The sequence below is a fragment of the Nerophis ophidion genome, linkage group LG02, assembly GCF_033978795.1.
Source record: "Nerophis ophidion isolate RoL-2023_Sa linkage group LG02, RoL_Noph_v1.0, whole genome shotgun sequence".
Classification (NCBI taxonomy): Eukaryota; Metazoa; Chordata; class Actinopteri; order Syngnathiformes; family Syngnathidae; genus Nerophis; species Nerophis ophidion.
The window spans coordinates 30,385,637-30,406,316 of record NC_084612.1 but is presented as its reverse complement, the minus strand read 5'-3'; the positions used below and the strand labels follow the sequence as shown (position 1 = coordinate 30,406,316).

At 37.5% G+C, this 20,680-nt stretch overlaps 1 protein-coding gene across 7 annotated transcripts in view; it reads left to right on the top strand.

Annotated features, from left to right (window-relative positions):
* The first annotated feature begins 5,760 nt into the window (after window positions 1-5,760).
* def8 (differentially expressed in FDCP 8 homolog) overlaps window positions 5,761-20,680 on the top strand; it is a 29,987-nt gene continuing 15,067 nt past the window's right edge. For 4 of the 7 annotated variants that reach the window (XM_061881242.1, XM_061881220.1, XM_061881198.1 and 1 more), the window contains exons 1-7: window positions 5,775-5,888; window positions 6,710-6,962; window positions 12,322-12,416; window positions 12,511-12,660; window positions 12,785-12,926; window positions 13,129-13,293; window positions 18,253-18,380. In XM_061881242.1, the coding sequence (XP_061737226.1) occupies window positions 6,773-6,962; window positions 12,322-12,416; window positions 12,511-12,660; window positions 12,785-12,926; window positions 13,129-13,293; window positions 18,253-18,380 (870 nt within the window). In that variant the 5' untranslated portion in view covers window positions 5,775-5,888; window positions 6,710-6,772. Of the gene's footprint in view, window positions 5,889-6,709; window positions 6,963-12,321; window positions 12,417-12,510; window positions 12,661-12,784; window positions 12,927-13,128; window positions 13,294-18,252; window positions 18,381-20,680 lie in introns of all 7 variants that reach the window. The other 3 variants (XM_061881206.1, XM_061881236.1, XM_061881212.1) reach the window with 3 other exon arrangements.

The following is a 20,680-nucleotide window of genomic DNA, read 5'->3' as shown; positions in this document are numbered from 1 at the left end:
GCAATGCACAAGAGTGACAATAACCTCCTTTACACTCAATAAATTCAAATGCTGCTTGAGGCTGAGCCAACCGGTGGCCACGGTACTGCACAGCAAGTTCTGATTGGTTTGGTCACATCTAGTTCAGTTCATTTTCAGTTTATTTCGAACATGCATACAATACAATGTAATGCATCACACAATTCCAGTTGTTTCATTACAGCCCGTCTGAAAAGGTGTAGGAAGAAACAAGAGTTTATTTAATCCTACCCCTTTTCATGCCATAGCACTTTTATTCAATTTCCTTGTTCTCTGTAACAGAACAGTGAACAAATATATAATAAATAAATAATAAACCATAATAACCATACACATATGAAATACATAAATATATTTTTCTCCACTAAAAAACAAGGGGAAAAAAGGGTTCAGGATCTTCATCATAATTCTTGATCTGTGTACTTTGTAATCACTTGTAATATGAAAAGTATCTATACTGAATCATATTGGTGCTTTGTTTGATTTCTTTGGTAAATCCATTCCATAATTGAATTCCACTTACTGATATACTAAAGGTTTTAAGTGCTGTAAGAGCATACACATCTTTTAAATTAGATTTTCGTCTAAGGTTATATTTCTCCTCTTTTGTTGAGAATAATTGTTGCACATTATTGGGTAGCGGGCTTCACGGTGGCAGAGGGGTTACTGCGTCTGCCTCACAATATGAAGGTCCTGCAGTCCTGGGTTCAATCCCAGGCTCGGGATCTTTCTGTGTGGAGTTTGCATGTTCCCCCCGTGACTGTGTGGGTTCCCTCCGGGTACTCCGGCTTCCTCCCACCTCCAAAGACATGCACCTGGGGATAGGTTGATTGGCAACACTAAATTGACCCTAGTGTGTGAATGTGAGTCTGAATGTTGTCTGTCTATCTGTGTTGGCCCTGTGATGAGGTGGTGACTTGTCCGCCCGATTGTAGCTGAGATAGGCGCCAGCGCCCCCCGTGACCCCAAAAGGGAATAAGCGGTAGAAAATGGATAGCTGGATGGATTATTGGGTAGCAAGTTATAGTTTGCATTATCCATAATTTTAGCTGTTTGCAAATAAACCAAATCGCTGAATTTCAATAATTGTGATTTAATCAATAAAGGGTTTGTATGTTCTCTATAACAAACATTACAAATTATTCTAATTTAACTTTTTTGTAACACAGTTAGTGAATGAAGCGCAAATTTGTTTTCCCATATTTCTACACAATAACTCAGATATGGTAACACTGGCAAGCAATAAATAATATGAAGTGATTTTTGGTCTAAAGCAGTGGTTCTCAACCTTTTTTCAGTGATGTACCCTCTGTGAACATTTTTTTAATTCAAGTACCCCCTAATCAGAGCAAAGCATTTTTGGTTGAAAAAAAAAGAGATAAAGAAGTAAAATACAGCACTATGTCATAAGTTTCTGATTTATTAAATTGTATAACAGTGCAAAATATTGCTCATTTGTAGTGGTCTTTCTTGAAATATTTGGAAAAAAATATATAAAAATAACTAAAAACTTGTTGAAAAATAAACAAGTGATTCAATTATAAATAAAGACTTCTACACATAGAAGTAATCATTAATTTAAAATGCCCTCTTTGGGGATTGTAATAGAGATCCATCTGGATTCATGAACTTAATTCTAAACATTTATTCACAAAAAATAAATCTTCAACATCAATATTTATGGAACATGTCCAAAAAATCCAGCTGTCAACACTGAATATTGCATTGTTGCATTTCTTTTCACAGTTTATGAACTTACATTCATATTTTGTTGAAGTATTATTCAATAAATATATTCATAAAGTATTTTTGAATTGTTGCTATTTTTAAAATATTTATAAAAAATCTCACGTACCCTTTGGCATACCTTCAAGTACCCCCAGGGGTACGTAAACCCAATTTGAGAACCACTGGTCTAGAGCATGTTTTGCTTTATTCATTATTGATGTTTTTCTTGCTACTCTGTTGTATATTTTTTATATGATACTTCCAATTAATTTTATTATCTATTATTACACCCAAAAATGTGTTTTCTTTTACCCATTCAATATTTACTCAGTCTATTTGTATTTGTGTTTGACTTTCCCTTCTACTGTTACCAGTCGATCTCGAGCCAGGCTTTTAAAAAAAATAGACCTAAAAATTAGTGATCATCAATCTTCACCAAGACGTCACTTAAATGACATTCACGGTACCGGAGGGTCTTGTGAGATGACGCTGGCTGCTGCAAGATCATTATTATTAAAATATGACCGAGAGGAAGGCGAGAAACACTTTTTATTTCAACAGACTCTCCCGCCGTACCTTCCGTCAAAACTGTAAAGGCCGACTGCATATTTTCCTATCTTCACAATAAAAGCCCTGCTTCATGCTGCCTGCGCCAACTAAATACAGAGTCTCGAAAAACTGGCGTGCACAAGCGATCCCTCAGAAAGCTGGCGTGCACATCACTTGTGCACGCCAGCTTTCCGAGACTCTTATTTTGTTAGCGCAGGCAGCATGAAGCAGGGCTTTTATTGTGAAGATAGGAAATGTGCAATCGGCCTTTAGAGTTTTGACGGAAGGGACGGCGCGAAAGTCTGTTGAAATAAAAAGTGTTTTTCGCTTTCCTCTCTGTCATTTTTTCATAATAATGAACTGGCAGCAGCCAGCGTCATCTCACAAGACCCTCGGGTGCCGTGAATGTCAATCAAGCAAGCTCCGGAATTTGCCGCCAATGTTTTTCTGGTAAAGTGTATGGAAGCTGGATGAATTTGATGCCAAAAACCAACCACTTTCATGTGGTATTGTACAGAAAGGACAACTTTTTTTCTCCTCCATTTGAAAATGTGGGCGTTATCATCATTACTGTCTGATTCCAATCAATGCAAGTCATCAGAATCAGGTAATACACCAACTTATATTCTTGTCTTTGTGAAAGAAAGACATCTATACGTGTTACACATGCTTGTATTATCATTAAACACATTTAACTTGTTTACAAAAATGTCTCTTTCATAAAAAAATTAATATAAATGATATATATAAATGAGGTAGATCCCCTCGAGTTGGTCAATTGAAAAGTAGCTCGCCTGCAGAAAAAGTGTGGCCACCCCTGTTATAGTATTTTAATTAAATCATGTTTACCTGCAAAATGCCTGCCGCCTTCTCTGCATCTTGGGGTTCGTCACCAACTCAATGTGACACTGTATCTGTATTGGTTGTCTGTGAGTCTTTTGTTTTTATTTATGAATTTGTCTAATCCGTTTAAACCATTTTTCAATGATTTTAGAAAATTGTGGAAGAAGAGAAACCTGTCTGTGGTTTGTAAACTGGTGTTGGCCTCCAGTCTTATAAATAGGTACGATTTTTGCTATTTTCATTTTATTCTAGTAATTTGCCTGTTTGAAATAATATGTTGCTGACATATGTTAAAGGTTCTGAAATCTCTTCAATAACCTTTTTTTTTCCGTTTTCATATCAATTTTGTTGCAATCAGTTGAGGTCTTGGATTTACCTTTTTTCACAATATTGATTATGTTCAATGTTGAAGAAGTTCATTTAGCCTACTGACTTGTATTTATAAATGGTTGAGTTTCCAGGCTATTAAGGTAAATTGTTGTACCTGACAAGTTTCGGCTACTTAGCTTCTGCAGCCTTCATCAGAGGTGTCAACAGGGATGAAGGAGCATATCAACTATCCCACACCTGGGACACAGTCCTGCAGGGCCGCCCCCGGCCGTTTGGTAGACATCCAGACTTTGGGGGGCGCCCCGCCCTACCCCCGGCGCACACTAGGGAAGGCCGCCATCCCACCACTTCAGATGGGATGGTACAATCCATATAACACGTCACAGAAACGTCACGCTAACATCACTTGACACCTCTGATGAAGGCTGCAGAAGCAAGGTAGCCGAAACTTTTGTTATGTACAACACTTTACCTTACTAGCCTGTATAAATAAACCATTTATGAATATTGATTATTTTATCTTTTGTCACTCCTTCTGGGAACATAGAGTTGGGGTTTTTGTCTATAGTGTCATTCAAGTCCTGCAGCTGCCTCAGGATCTGGAATATTTCCCTCCAGAATTGGTCCAGTTAATGTTCACAAAGTACTTATTGAAGCTTTCAACTACTTTGTTCATATTGCCATTTTTTACATTTCCATCAAAGTATTTAGCATAGTCCTTTTTAGCTCCATTTTCTAGTCACCAGTAATACTGATATGTTTACTTTATTTAGCTATTTTTGTGCTTAAAATTCTTAACCTACACACAAAAAAGCCAGTTAAATATACTTTGATTAAAAAAAATAATTGCGAAAGAGTGAAACCACAAACTTTGAGGTGCTGTGTGGCGAATGACAACTTTACATTTATCCAGTTGTCTTTTTAAAGTGATAATTATGCAAAAAATGTTTCATGAAGAGACATTTACTACTGATACTAAAACATCACATTTTGAAAACGATAGAGATAGTTGATGCAACAAATCCATTAAGATACAAAAATGTCCAACCAAGCAGATATTTTTTTATTACTGCATTCAATTTACTGTATGACTGAAAATGTTTGGCAGGAAACATACAAATTGTCAAACAGTCCAACCTTCGTTTTTTATTTGTTGTTGTTGTTATTTCCAATGTTTCAATTGTTAGTATAACTGTATAGAAATATAATATAAAAATGCTACTTTATTTTACATATATGAGGGCTAGCTGTCATATAGCGTTAATGCATTGTGATTAATCACAAAGGATTATCACACTGATCACGTTAACACGTACAGATTAATCACTCAATTTATTTTGGCACCATATGAACCTTTATCTCGACCATGCATGGTTACTTGAAAGGCGTCGCTGATGGTTTTAAGAGCTGTGATCAGGTCAATTATCAATATCTGCTCAAAGATAAGTGAGGAGACTCTGACTGGTGTGCTTGCTGGCAAATTTCACTTCCAAATACACCATGAGTGGACTTTAGATAAAACTGTGCTCAGGTTTTGTGTAAAACGTTTTTAAATTATCCATGTACGACATTCTTAAATTGCATTTGTGACAACATATTGTGGTCTTTTTTAAAGGCAAATTGTGCAAGCAAGTCATTTACTGAGATAAATCATGAGTAATCCCATTTTAAAAGTGTGATTAATCTAATTAAAAATGTGTGTATGTCAATGCTGTCAAATGATCACATTTTTTTTAACAATTGAACATACTTATACAACGCATTAAGGCATTTTCAATACAATACAATTCAATATTTTTGAATATCCTTCACCCGGTTGAGCAATTTATATATCGATATAAAATAAATCTAATTAAATACAATCCTCTTACAAACAAAACCACAATACAAATTAGATTTAAATAAAAAAATACATAAATAAATAAAATAAAATAAAAAACTCGGCTTATTTATAATTTTAAATTCATCCAATAAAGATAACAATTTAATGGCTTGTCTTCCTTTTACATCTTCTAAAATTTAACGAATACGTTGAAATAAGTGGGTTAGTAAAGTGAAAGGAAACTGGAGATCCGAGGGAAGAGTTTTATTTCACAATAAGATAACTGACGGTTTATTTATCTGCAATAATGGAGGATATAGGAACTTATTTTACTTTAAATTTAATAAAAATATTTAAAGTATAGTTAAAAATAGTGCATTTGTGTGTTAGGTGGGTTTTTTAAAAATATAATGATGCAATCATATGACATAACATTATTTTGAAAATGACCGGAACAGTATCATTTAATAAAATTGTTAACTTTCACCATTTCCTTCGTAGTGCTGCTTGACACACACGGGGACATAACTGCTAAATAAATTGATCGCCACACGCCACGAATGTTACATTCGATAACGAACCGCTGACTCGATGACAAGTAAGCTCAAAACTATTCTGATTAATGCCCAGATCCTAGTAATTAGTTAATGATTTAACGTCAAAACATGACTGTTAGCCATGTAGCTTTAGCTTGTTGACATTCGTCGATGTGCTTTTTCCCAAAGAGGTCGTTTATTAACCAACTGTAGACGTTATTGCTTGTGAAAAAATGCTTATTATTTATGGAAGTCTGTCAAGACTATAAACTACTTGTAAATTATATTAAGGACCGAGGAGGCGTTCATTGTGAGCAGATTTACACTGTTGTGATTTGTCTTGAGACATTATTAGAGACATTACTGTATAGAATGTGTGTATTAATGTGATGCACACTACAACGAGATGCTGTGCAAGAGTTGTATGAATAATTTTGGCAATAAAAAGACAAAACTTTTGTATTCCCTATTGTCTTCTGCAGTGGTGTACAACTAACTGCACTGCATCATATTGACAGCCATGCACAACCTGTATGACTTTCTTGTATAAATAGAATCCACTTGCATTGGTGAAGCTGTCAATTGGCTTAAGGTCTAATGACAATTTAGGCCTGTACAATAAAACCCCTAAACGATACGTTTTGGTATGTCAATTAAAGATTGACATTTGGAAAAAGTCAGAAGCACAGGCTGTGGCATTTAAAGTAATGCTGTGTGATCCCACAGAACTGCAATCAATTTGCGGCAGCAGTGGGTTGGGCATATTGACATAATGTTGTAATTCATAAAGTAACATAATTAAAATCAGTAAAAAAAAAACATAATAGTCAAAACAAGCATGCCCAGACTTACAAATAACCTACTGAACTTGTGTTTCCATTAGTGTATCGAGCAGGAAAAATGCTGGCTGGCCGGAGGAGTCCCCATGGCATAGTTGGTGCCCAACATGTCGTCTTACACCAAGTTACATGACACTGACACATGTCAAATGTTTTTTTTGTTATTCGCAGATGTGACCGATGAAATGGAGTACGGTGAGAAACTGGCAAACTTCCGCCAAACACGCCTCAATCCTTTCGATCGCGGTGAGGAAGAGGATGGCGGTCTCCAAAAGAGCAGGACGCCCACACTGCAGGGTAATGGTAATCACATCACACGAAGTTCACTCGTAAACTCAAATCAAGGGTCATTTTCATCGTCAGTTCAGTTCGTTTTGTCCAAAAATAAGCATGTTATTTAGGGATGCACAGTATTTAATTTTCAAGCCGATAACGATAGATATATTTTTTAATATTTATAATTTTTTAAAATGTAGATTTAACTGTAGTTTATGTACACCTTTTTTGCGTCAAGCTTTGGGGTCGCTTGGTCAGCAGAGGCTTTTAAACACTGTCATAGCGATGATGACGTTTCATCAATCAATCAATCAATGTTTATTTATATAGCCCTAAATCACAAATGTCTCAAAGGACTGTACAAACCACTACGACTACGACATCCTCGGAAGAACCCACATATGGCTGATAAGGTTTGATGTGTTAAAGCTTGATATTTTTGAGACAGGTAGGGGAAAAGCAGCACTTAATTTGCTCATCCTAACTCACCTACAACACAGTATGGGTAAGCTTGCCTCATTGGAGCATTTTATTATATTTGAATTCCCACTCATCTTCTTGACTTCAAACAGATTCATTAAGATGTTAACTGTACAAGTTATGCATTACATTTCTTTTAAAAGGTAGAGAAAAATCACAAAAGGCACACCAAGGAGAGTGCCGACATGAACATACATCTGGACTTTTTGACTATGGGAGCAAACTTTCTGTCACAACAATTAGTTGTTCACATGATGCATTTTGTTCTCATTTCATGTAATTATAATTGACATGCTGTGAAGCAATCGTGGATTTTGGATTTTGTTATAGAAAGCAAGAAACCCAATTAAAGTTAGTTGTTTGATAGGCATTTGTTCAGTTTGAGGAAATGACAAACTTGTGTAAGCATTACTTTTGGTGATACTTCCTACATTTGCTTATTTACAACAGATGTCGGTAGTTGAGTTCCAAGCACTTTGATCAATAAAGTCGGCTGTGTCTTTTCTGTTTTCTGCTTAAATGTCTGCTCTTGCCATATTTGGCTCAGAAGTATATACAGGTAATGAGAATTTGTGGTAAAGTTGTCATTATTGTTGTTGCGGCTGTGCAATCTATTCAAGTTGCTTTTGTTTTTAATATTTTTATCCTGATAGATCAGTTACCTACACTTGATTATCTTTGGCCCCTCTCGGTTTAATATAATATCCAGCAATAGCTTTTATAAATGCTTAATAATTGACAATAATTCATTTAAATATTAATTACTTTTTAAAAAAATGTAAATATGTCTGCCAATTTACGAGTTTTTTTTCATCGCTATTTTTGTTTCTTTGTTAGGGGGCAAAATTATGTTTAAACTAATGCTGTCGACCCATATATTTTTTTAATCAGTTGAATTATACTTTTGAATTTGGATTAATCACGATTAATAACAGATTACTCGCCTGCATAATTTAAAGTACCTGTACAACAGGAAAACACATTGACTTTATATGCTTAATTTTGTTTCATTTTATCCATTAAACCATATCCATTTGTATTTCCAATCCACAAAGTATGTGAAAATATTGTTTAAACATCACAAAATGCCACAGTTTCAGATGGTCAATCTGAATATTGTGCTCCGAATGTTTTCAGTAATTTATGTTGATTTGGGGTGGGATGACGTCACAATGGAAATGCTTCTGCACTTTGCCCATATCAGCAGATCAGTCACACTGGAAATATGCAGAAATTATAAAGGAGATGTGCTGTTTGACACTCACAATCCTTCTGTAAGACATGAACACATATGTTTTTATTTTTGAATGCATTCTAAGTAGTAAATAAATAACAGTTCTGTTAACAATTGAGTCAATAAGGGGCTCTTTATTCCGCCCACAAAGCCCTCTAAATAACCATCTAAAACCCGCCAACGATAGTCTATTTCCATATCGTTACCTGAATATAAACCACATATTAGCGATATTGTTATAATAAGCGGTAATGCTGATAAAGTATTTTTTAGCGGTGCATTGATAACAAAGAGGTAACCAGTTTATGCTGCAGCCTTGGACTTGCCGGGGTCCTGCTGCTGCTGCATCGCGTCTAGGTTTGTCCAAATTATTCTAGATTATACATTATACCTTTCATGTAGATTACAGGATGCAGCCATTAATCTAGAAGTTGTTCATCTGCGACATTCAATGTATAGCCAAGATGGAGACAAAGACACGACAACCGAAAACGACGTCTGCAGGCAGCAACTTTTCCGTCTTACCCTTTGTGTTGATTATAATTAATTATTCACCTAAATGGAGAGATATGAACATCCTATCAGTCGTCATCGCAGTGAGAGCAGACATTTTACAGTAAACGATTGTTTTATTATGTTCGTAGTTTTCATCTCTTGTTGCTTTAGTGCTGTAGTGTTTCTGTTTAGCAAAGCTTCTATAACTTATTGCTCATCCTCCTTATATTCAGGCAATAAAAAATGTAACGTTCTTGGTCATAATTTTTCCTCAAATAATTGTTGTTGGCTCTCACAAAGTCTGCATGATTAGCATTGTTGTTAGTGGTGAAGGGATCTGTGGTTCCCACCTCTGCGTCACAGAGCATGTGACTAGCTTGCTCATTAAATCTCAAAATGGCTTTGAAGTCTCTGTGAGTTTGATACTATTTTGATCATATCTATTTATTCGCAAACTGTGGAAGTTTTTTGGTGTTAGAAATAATATATATATGATTATGGCTTCCATTTAGAGGCACCTTGTTTTTCCCTTTTACTGATATTTTAAATTAATTTTAAAAAAGATGCCAATGTTTGGACACAAATGCAATTTTATTGTCTGAATGTCATCCAGGAAATATTTTTAACTGTTTTACTTTAGTAGACTTAATAATTTGCTCAAAATTGGGTGAAATATATACAAACCCCGTTTCCATATGAGTTGGGAAATTGTGTTGGATATAAATATAAACGGAATACAATGATTTGCAAATCCTGTTCAACCCATATTCAATTGAATGCACTACAAAGACAAGATATTTGATGTTCAAACTCATACACTTTATTTTTTTTTGCAAATAATAATTAACTTATAATTTCATGGCTGCAACACATGCCAAAGTAGTTGGGAAAGGGCATGTTCACCACTGTGTTACATCACCTTTTCTTTTAACAACACTCAATAAATGTTTGGGAACTGAGGAAACTAATTGTGGAAGATTTGAAAGTGGAATTCTTTCCCATTCTTGTTTTATGTAGAGCTTCAGTCGCTCAACAGTCCGGGGTCTCCGCTGTCGTATTTTACGCTTCATAATGCGCCACACATTTTCGATAGGAAACAGGTCTGGACTGCAGGCTCTTGTAACACGTGGCTTGGCAGGGGCGTCCATGATAACGTTGCTTGGATGACAAAATATGTTGCTGCAAAACCTGTATGGACCACTCAGCATTAATGGCGCCTTCACAGATGTGAAAGTTACCCATGCCTAAACCAATCCGGATGGTTATTTTCCTCTTTGTTCTGGAGGACACCACGTCCTCTGTTTCCAAATATAATTTGAAATGTGGACTCGTCAGACAAAGAACACTTCCACTTTGCATCAGTCCATCGTAGGTGAGCTCAGGCCCAGCCAAGCCGGCGGCGTTTCAGGATATTGTTGATAAATGGGTTTGGCTTTGCATAGTAGTTTTAACTTGCACTTACAGATGTAGCGACCAACTGCAGTTACTGACAGTGGTTTTATGAAGTGTTCCTGAGCCCATGTGGTGATATCCTTTACACACTGTCAGTTTTTGATGCAGTACCGCCTGAGGAATCAAAAGTCCGTAATATCATCACTTACGTGCAGTGATTTCTCAAGATTCGCTGAACTTTTTGATGGTTTTACGGACCATAGATGATAAAATCCCTAAATTCCTTGCAATAGTTCGTTGAAAAATGTTGTTCTAAAACTTCGACAATTTGTTTACAAAGTGGTGGCCCCTCACCCCATCCTTGTTTTTGAATTACTTAGCATTTCATGAAAGCTGCTTTTATACCCAATCATGGCACCCACTTGTTCCCAATTAGCCTGCACACCTGTGGGATGTTCCATATAAGTGTTTGATGAGCATTCCTCAACTTTTATCAGTATTTATTGCCACCTTTCCCAACTTCTTTGTCACGTGTTGCTGGCATCAAATTCTAAAATTAATGATTATTTTCAAAAAAAAAAAATGTTTATCAGTTTGAACATCAAATATGTTGTCTTTGTAGCATATTCAACTGAATATGGGTTGAAAAGGATTTGCAAATCATTGTATTCCGTTTATATTTACATCCAACACAATTTCCCAACTCATATGGAAACAGAGTTTGTATATCATATAAAGTCCAGTCAGGGTTTCTTTGGAGTGAAATTTGTCAGTGAGCACACCAGTCGGAGTCTTCTCACTCATCTTTGCACTGGCATATGCATTGACCTAATCACTGACCATACAACAACTTGCGCTGCATTTTAGGCCAAAATAAATTGCATGAATAATGTGCGTATATTAATGCAATAACTTTATGTGATTAATCACATGAGTTAACTTGTTTTTTTGACAGCCTTAGTGTAAAGTAAATTTGTTGATGAACGTGGACCCTGACTTAAAGAAGTTGAAAAACTTATTGGGGTTTTGCATTCAGTGGTCAATTGTACGGAATATGTACTGTACGGTGCAATCTAATAATACAATTCTCAATCAATCAATCAATCAAAAAAAGCACTTTATATATAGAAAGCTTTTGTTAAGAAACCATTCTGAGCCTTATCTTATTTATTTTTTATTTTATGTATGTTGACCACATTAAGCTTGGCAATGGACCCTGTGTGTATATGCACGTTATGCCATTGTTTACAAATTTGGTATATAAATAACCCAAAAAAATTATATTATGTTGTTTTCTTACTGTACCGAAAATGAACCGAACCGTGACCTCTAAACCAAGGTACATACCGAACCAAAATCAATCAATGTTTGTAAACCCCTAAGCTAGCGTATAATGATTAGCATGTCACCATGTCAAGCATCCTCTTAAACCGTGCAAAAAAGAAAATTTTCTACGGTAGACTAATCATAATCATCCCTGGCAGCGTTATTTAACACTTGACATGAAATTGCTCGAACTGTATTTTTCAATCTAATAGCAAGCAATGTTATAAGAGGTGATATGTGACCAATTAGCTTGTACCTAACTAAAGTGCTGTAAAAGACAGAAAGTGATGAGTTCCAAAGTTCAGACTATGTGTTGTAAAGAATATTTAATGGGATGGTTGCCGAGTTGGACACACATTCTTCTTCTTTTTGAGGTATGTCATGAGGCATGAGGATTTTCTTCTTTGACAAGTCGCATTACATTTTTCACTTTTTGCTCGTTTCATCTTCTAGAAACGCGACAGGAGCTATATTCTGGGACCAGAATCCAAAATTCAGACGTAACCATGGACCTTGGATTAGCTGAGGACCACTTTTCAAGACCAGTGGTAAGCAGATTTTAGGCTAATAAATCAATTTGGTTGCAAATGAGAGGCGACAGAAGGATTCTAATGCATTCTTTGGGGTTGTTTTGTGTTGCAGGGTTCTTTTGTGGCCTCTGACATAGAGCAGCTGAAACAGGCCATTGAGGAGTGCAAGAAACTGATTTTGGAGCTGCCAGAACACTCGGAAAGACAAAAGGACGCGGTGGTGAAACTGATCCATCTTCGACTCAAACTGCAGGAGCTGAATGTTGGTTCTGAGTGGATGCCCTGCAAATGGCATTCATTTTGTTTGATAGTCTGTGTGTTATTAAACATTAATGATTGTTGGTGGTGTAGTTGATGTTGTTTTTTGGCAATGTGCCCCCATAAAGGACCCAGATGAAGATGAGCCAAACCTGAGAATTGTTCTTGAGCACCGATTCTCCAAGGAGAAGAGCAAGAGCGTAAAACAAACATGTGATAAATGTAGCGCCATCATCTGGGGCCTCATACAAACATGGTACACCTGTACAGGTGAGGTACACACATACCCTCTGCTAACATATTAATTTACTGACTTAATTTAGTCTATCTGTGGTATGTACAGTATATACTTTTTACATTACAGACTTTTACATCTAATTGCCTCATAATTTATCAGAATGTATGTCAATTGTTCATTACTACCGAGTTGGAGACCTAAATAACCTAAATGGATTCTACATTATTTTTTTAGGTTGCTATTATCGCTGCCATAGCAAATGTATGAACCTGATCACTAAGCCTTGTGTGAGGTCAAAGGTCAGCCATCAGTCTGAATATGAGTTAAGCATCTGTCCTGAGGTCGGCCTTGATCGGCAAGACTACCGTTGCGCAGAATGTCGTGCACCCATTTCACTGAGTGAGTATGACTGGGCATACACACAATGAGCGGCAATGTTGAAGTAACTGTGTTAACACAACTGTTATACATTGGAGTGAAAAAATACGAACCACACATATGATACACAATTGAATTCCGGTCACAATTTAAAATGATATTCAATTAAAAACTGTGGTACATGTACCACTAGTGTAGGACTGGACGATTATGGCGAAAAAGGTGATAACAATTATTTCTATTGATATTGTAATCACGATTAATAACACAATATTCATTAAAACATTTTAAAACATCAGTATTTATTGTACTACCAAAACTCAACAGTAAATATAGTTTAAAAAAAAAACAGTTCTAAATTAGTAACGAATAAACTACAACAAGTAAAATGATAATACAAACGCCGTTTCCATATGAGTTGAGAAATTGTGTTGGATGTAAATATGAACGGAATACAATGATTTGCAAATCCCTTTCAACCCATATTCAATTGAATGCACTACAAAGACAAGATATTTGATGTTCAAACTCATAAACATTATTATTTTTTTGCAAATAATAATTAACTTAGAATTTCATGGCTGCAACATGTGCCAAAGTAGTTGGGAAAGAGCATGTTCACCACTGTGTTACATCACCTTTTTTTTTTTTAACACCACTGAATAAACGTTTGGGAACTGAGGAAACTACCGTATTTTTCGGAGTATAAGTCGCTCCGGAGTATATGTCGCACCAGCCGAACATGCATAATAAAGAAGGAAAAAAAAAACATATATACGTCGCACTGGAGTATAGGTCGCATTTTTGGGGGGAATTTTTTTCTGATAAAATCCAACACCAAGAATAGACATTTGAAAGGCAATTTAAAATAGATAAAGAATAGTGAACAACAGTCTGAATAAATGTACGTAATATTACACATAAATAGCCAACTGAGAACGTGCCTGGTATGTTAACGTAACATATTATGGTAAGAGTCATTCAAATAACTATAACATATAAAACATGCTATACGTTTACCAAACAATCTGTCACTCCTAATCGATAAATCCGATAAAATCTTCTTCCTCGATGTCTCTTCTAAACAACTCTGCCAACTCCAAAGGTATGCGCCACTTCCTCTTGTCGTTTTTTGCTGCATATTTCACTACCTCCAGCTTGTAATCTGCAGGACATGATTTCGTTTTTGGTCCAATTTTTGTTCTGACCTTCTCAGTTTTTATAAGTTACCGCCAACGATGAATTGATCCATTTTAATAGCTACGGCAGTAACATATAGCATATAGCAGTTAGCATTCCATAACCCACAATGCACTTGTGCCATGACCCTCCCCCGCCATATTCTTATTGGTTGACGTGTATGTGACTATTGCTGACATTTTATTCGTCTCTTCCGCGAATGACATAAATGATATTATTTTATATTTTACGGTAATGTGTTAATAATTTCACACATAAGTCGCTCCGGAGTATATGTCTCACCCCTGGCCAAACTATGAAAAAAACTGTGACTTATAGTCCGAAAAATACGGTAGTTGTTGAAGCTTTGAAAGTGGAATTCTTTCCCATTCTTGTTTTGTGTAGAGCTTCAGTCGTTCAACAGTCCGGGGTCTCCGCTGTCGTATTTTACGCTTCATAATGCGCCACACATTTTCGATGGGAGACAGGTCTGAATTCCAGGCGGACCAGGAATGTACCCGCACTCTTTTTTTTACGAAGCCACGCTGTTGGAACATGTGCTGAATGTGGCTTGGCATTGTCTTGCTGAAATAAGCAGGGGCGTGCGTCCATGAAAAAGACGGTGCTTAGATGGGAGCATATGTGTTTCCAAAACCTGCATGTACCTTTCAGCGTTAATGTTGCCTTCACAGAAGTGTAAGTTACCCATGCCTTGGGCACAAATGCACCCCCATACCATCACAGATGCTGGCTTTTAAACTTTGCGTCGATAACAGTCTGGATGGTTCGTTTCCCCTTTGGTCCGGATGACACGATGTCGAATATTTCCAAAAACAATATGAAATGTGGACTCGTCAGACCACAGAACACTTTTCCACTTTGCATCAGTCCATCTTAGATGATCTCAGGCCCAGAGAAGCCGGCGGTGTTTCTGGATGTTGTGGATAAATGGCTTTCGCTTCGCATAGTAGAGCTTTAACTTGCACTTACAGATGCAGCGACGAACTGTATTTAGTGACTGTGGTTTTTTGAAGTGTTCCTGAGCCCATGTGGTGATATCCTTTAGAGATTGATGTCGGTTTTTGATACAGTGCCGTCTGAGGGATCGAAGGTCACGGTCAGTCAATGTTGGTTTCCGGCCATGCCGCTTACGTGGAGTGATTTCTCCAGATTTTCTGAACCTTTTGATGATATTATGGACCATAGATGTTGAAATCCCTAAATTGCTTGCAATTGCACTTTGAGAAACATTGTTCTTAAACTGTTTGACTATTTGCTCAAGCAGTTGTGGACAAAGGGGTGTACCTCGCCCCATCCTTTCTTGTGAAAGACTGAGCATTTTTTGGGAAGCTGTTTTTACGCACAATCATGGCACCCACCTGTTCCCAATTAGCCTGCACACCTGTGGGATGTTCCTAAAAAAGTGTTTGATGAGTATTCCTTAACTTTTTCAGTATTTATTGCCACCTTTCCCAACTTCTTTGTCACGTTTGGCTGGCATCAAATTTTAAAGTTAATGATTATTTGCACAAAAAAAAAATGTTTATCAGTTTGAACATCAAATATGTTGTCTTTGTAGCATATTCAACTGAATATGGGTTGAAAATTATTTGCAAATCATTGTATTCCATTTATATTTACATCTAACACAATTTCCCAACTCATATGGAAACGGGCTTTGTAATAATAACAATACATTTAAATACCGATGGCAATATAAAAACAATAATCAGTTTTCCATTGGGTTTTTGATTCCTTTTTTTTATTTTTACCTTTTACACTTATTTTACCACCTTAGAGCATGGGCTTTTTGTGTCAAATAAAATGCAATAAAATGTGTAATTAAATGCAAAAATCCTCACATTTATTGGTCCAATACATCTGTGGACAATTTTGACCAGTATTCAGGACAAAGCATGATAATTGTGTAAATAGATGGATAGATAGATAGATAGATAGTACTTTATTCCGTCAGGAGAGTTCCTTCAGGAAAATTAAAATTTTCAGCACAATCCCATTCAAGATCAGACAAACATTACAGGGAGACAGAACAGGATCGCTGACGGGTCTGCTGGCTTACAGCGCCCCTTACAAAAAAGGTGAGATACAGGTAAACAATAGGGGGGGGGAGAAAAAAAAAAAATCTATATATAAAAAAATAGAAGATTAAAATAAAAAAATCAATCTTAGTCTGGAAATGTATCATTTAGCGCTTTAAGTACAATATGCTTGTGTAAGGTACTTTTTTGAAACCTTGATTTTGTTAGCGCAGTCAGAGCGAGTGTTGCACACTGCATTATTATTGTAAAGGAAGTGTGAGGTGCTGTTGCTCTCAGTTTGGCGAGTATAGAGGTGACTTGAGGCTGTAATAACAGTGAAAGCCTTTTCAGTTGAAAATGCTGTTTGTACATTGATGTTACATCAATGATGTCGCTCACAACAACATATACCGATGAGATGTGTTGTGGGTGTATGAATTGTTCTTGCTGGCTTTAGCGTCGTAGTTTAGTCACTGTTTAAAGTACCTGTCTCCTCGTTGTTAAGTTTAAGACAGGGCGGTTAAGTGTTTCAGGGATGAATGAACAGTACTGGACACATTATTCTCTCAAACAATTTTCCTTCTCCTTCAAAGTAACTGAGGTCTTTGTATAAAGTGTTAATTATATGTTGAGGTCATTCAAGGCAAGAATGAGTATTTGGTTAATATGAAAGAAAACAACATATCTTAACAGATAATCTGAAAAAACAATTCCTTGAAACAAAACAAAAGAAGAAAACAAGAAAAAAATAATCTGGATGTAATTAGATTTTCTTGAAAAACAAGACATGATTTAAAGACAAGGCTTTTGTGAAGACTGGATATTGTATACACCCTATGTGTTAGCTCAAAATAAACAGTGTAGCTATCAAAAGGTTAAACGAACCCAAACTTTACACATAATTGGAATGTTTAGCTGTGTAATTCAGTAGAACAAAATTTAACCTTGAAGACTGAAATTAATACTCATGTGCCTTTTTATTTAAAAAAGTAAGGTAAAGTCAATCAATGTCATATTTTTGCAGAACAAATCTAGATTGCTGCCTGTGTTATTTGATACAATAAATGTTCTAATGGTTTGTCAGGTTGCTGGTGCAACTTCTGTTTTGGGGTGCTGCCTAATAATCCCAAAATTTAAATTTACTTTTTTGCATAAAAGGAAAACAAAAGGTCTTAATTATGAGTGTTTTAGCAGATCTCTGAAAGTTTTCTGTAGGATTTGAATAGTATTTGGAACTGTTTATAATTTCCTTCACCTTGACGAAAGCCTCAGTTCTAAAAAAAAATTTAAAAAAAAGAGAGGGCAAATATGTTTTGCCTTTTAAAAAAAAAAAAAATACACTAGTGTTCGAAAATTGAATGTCAACTCAATAACATGGCAGAAAACAACCCAGATATTAATATCCGGTCTGCCGTTTTTACGTAAACTGCTTTCTGACAAGCCTCCAATCTGTTGAGCTGTCAGCTGCATTCCGACAAACAACCAGAATTATTGTTATTGTTGTTTGTCTCATGATTTGGATTTGATCAGCGAAAATAGGACATTTAATTTTAATGAATAGTCCATTGGTGTAGCAGCATTTCTTGAAGTAGTTAATGTTATTCAATTTAACAAGTGTCAAATCAGACCACAATGTAAGGAATATAATAATTCAGAGGTTGGGATTTAAGTTTAAATTAAGTTAAAGTTAAAGTACCCGTGATTGACGTAAAGAGTCTCTAAAAGTGATGTTGTGCTGCACTCTGCTGTGTGAATCCGGTAGGAGGTGTGCCGAGTGAGGCCAGACAGTGTGACTACACAGGCCAGTATTATTGCAGCACATGTCACTGGAATGACACAGCCATCATCCCAGCACGAGTCATCCACAACTGGGAGTTTGAACCTCACAAGGTACCTTCAAATACTTAATGCATCTAAATTAATTTAATATTTTTTAAAGCTAATTTATTTCAGTGGTTCAATACAAAAAGTGAAACTATTAAAGTCTATAGATTTACTGCACAGAGAGAAATATTTTAAGAATATACAGAGTGAACAAAACAATCACTATCTCATAAAATGTGGTAAATGGTTTTAAACCACAGGTTTTCATTCTTTTTTTTTTTAATAACTATAAGCGTTTCGAGCCATTAACTGCTGGCTTTGTTTTCTCATGTCTTACACGGATATTTTTGAACACGTATCCAGACAAGTGGAGTTTTAAAACTATTTCCATTTCACCAAAAAACGCATTTACTGCCTGTCATGCTCATTTAGTTTGTTTATATATATATATATATATATATATATATATATATATATATATATATATATATATATATATATATATATATATATATATATATATATAATGGTAAATGGGTTGTACTTGTATAGCGCTTTTCTACCTTCAAGGTACTCAAAGCGCTTTGACACTACTTCCACATTCACCCATTCACACACACATTTACACACTGATGGAGGGAGCTGCCATGCAAGGCGTTAACCAGCACCCATCAGGAGCAAGGGTGAAGTGTCTTGCTCCATGACACAACTGATGCGACGAGGTTGGTACTAGGTGGGGATTGAACCAGGGACCTTCAGGCTGCGCACGGCCACTCTTCCACTGCGCCACGCCATATATATATATATAGTACTATAATACACCGCATGGTGAAACCTGGACACATCATCAGTGATTCTCCCGGGGTCATAGGGTGTTTCGGGTCTTAATCAGACACCCTCACACGGGCGACCCAGCCGAGGATGATCAGTCCCTCGACTTGTGTCCAGGTAGCGCACTACGCCACGCGTCCCCCCTCCTCAACCAGAGCCAACGTGAAGCCTTTTCAGACGCTTCCAAGATGTTTTTTATGGCTCTTCGCCTGTGCAGTCCACAAATTCCAAGGAGCCCCAGGACACGGTGTAAGGACTTGCCTGCAAAACCCCTGCAGCCCACCTCAATAGGCTCGCAGCGGGCCTTCCACCCGTTCCTCCGGCAGTCAGCCACAAGATCTGCATATTTCGCCCTCTTCCTTTCCTGAGCTTCCTCCATTCTGTCCTCCCAGGGGACAGTTAGCTCAAGGAGCACCACCTGCTTGCTGGTTCCAGACATCAATACCATGTCTGGCCGTAGTGTTGTGGTTGCAATGATGTCTGGGAATCGCAACTGCCTTCCTAGATCAACCAAGAGCTGCCAGTCCCTTGCTGTTGTTAGCAGGCCACCCTGGGTCTTCTTGGAGGGTTGAGGTTTCTCTCCTGCTCGGACAAAGGCAATTGTGCTCTTAGTTGGGTGTTGCCGCTTACTGGTGTTTATGCCAGTGCAGATAGTGTCTGCTATTGCCCGCAGGACCTGGTCGTGGCGCCACCGGTACCTGCCATCTCCCAATGCCTTTGAGCAACAGCTGAGGATGTGTTGTAATGATCCTCTTTTCTGACAGAGCTGGCACACAGGTCTGTCTATCAGGCCCCAGGTAAATAAGTTAGCAGGGCTTGGGAGGACATCATAAACTGACTGGACAAAGAACTTAAACTGGTGTGGCTCCGCTTTCCAGAGTTCGGTCCAGGTGATCTTGCGACCAGCTATGTGCTCCCACTTGGTCCAGGCCCCCTGCTTGCTCATTCCCACCACTCTGCTGAAGCGAGCCTCTTCCACCTAGGCGCGAACCTCCTCTTGGACCAACTTTCTCCTTTCCTTTCCTCTGGCTCTGCTGTAGCTTGGTTTGGTGTTACTACCCAGCCCAGCCCGACCAGTAGCTACGGTTCCCACCACGGTGCTGTGGCGCAACCTCGCCTCTGCCCGCTCCACTGCATCCTGGGCACGCCACTTCCTTCTTGTTCTGACCTCCACACCTGCTGACGATACTTTCCCATCAGCAGAATCTCTGTAGAGCAGGACTTCTCTGGCCCTGGAAACCTTGAACTCCTCTGCCAGACTACTGAAAGGAAGCTGCAGCTTGGTGTTGTGCCCAAACAAAGCAATGCTGCTTAGGCTCCGTGGCAGACCCGGCCACCTGCTTAGGGACGAGCTGATCTTCCTCTCGAATCCCTCCACGATGGTCATTGGGAATTCGTACATCAGCAGCGGCCAGAGGATGCGAGGCAGGATGCCATGCTGATATATCCAGGCTTTGAACTTCCCTGGAAGTCCCGACTTGTCCACCGCTGAGAGCCACATGTTGAGGTCATCGCTGGTAGCTTGCCGTGCAGGG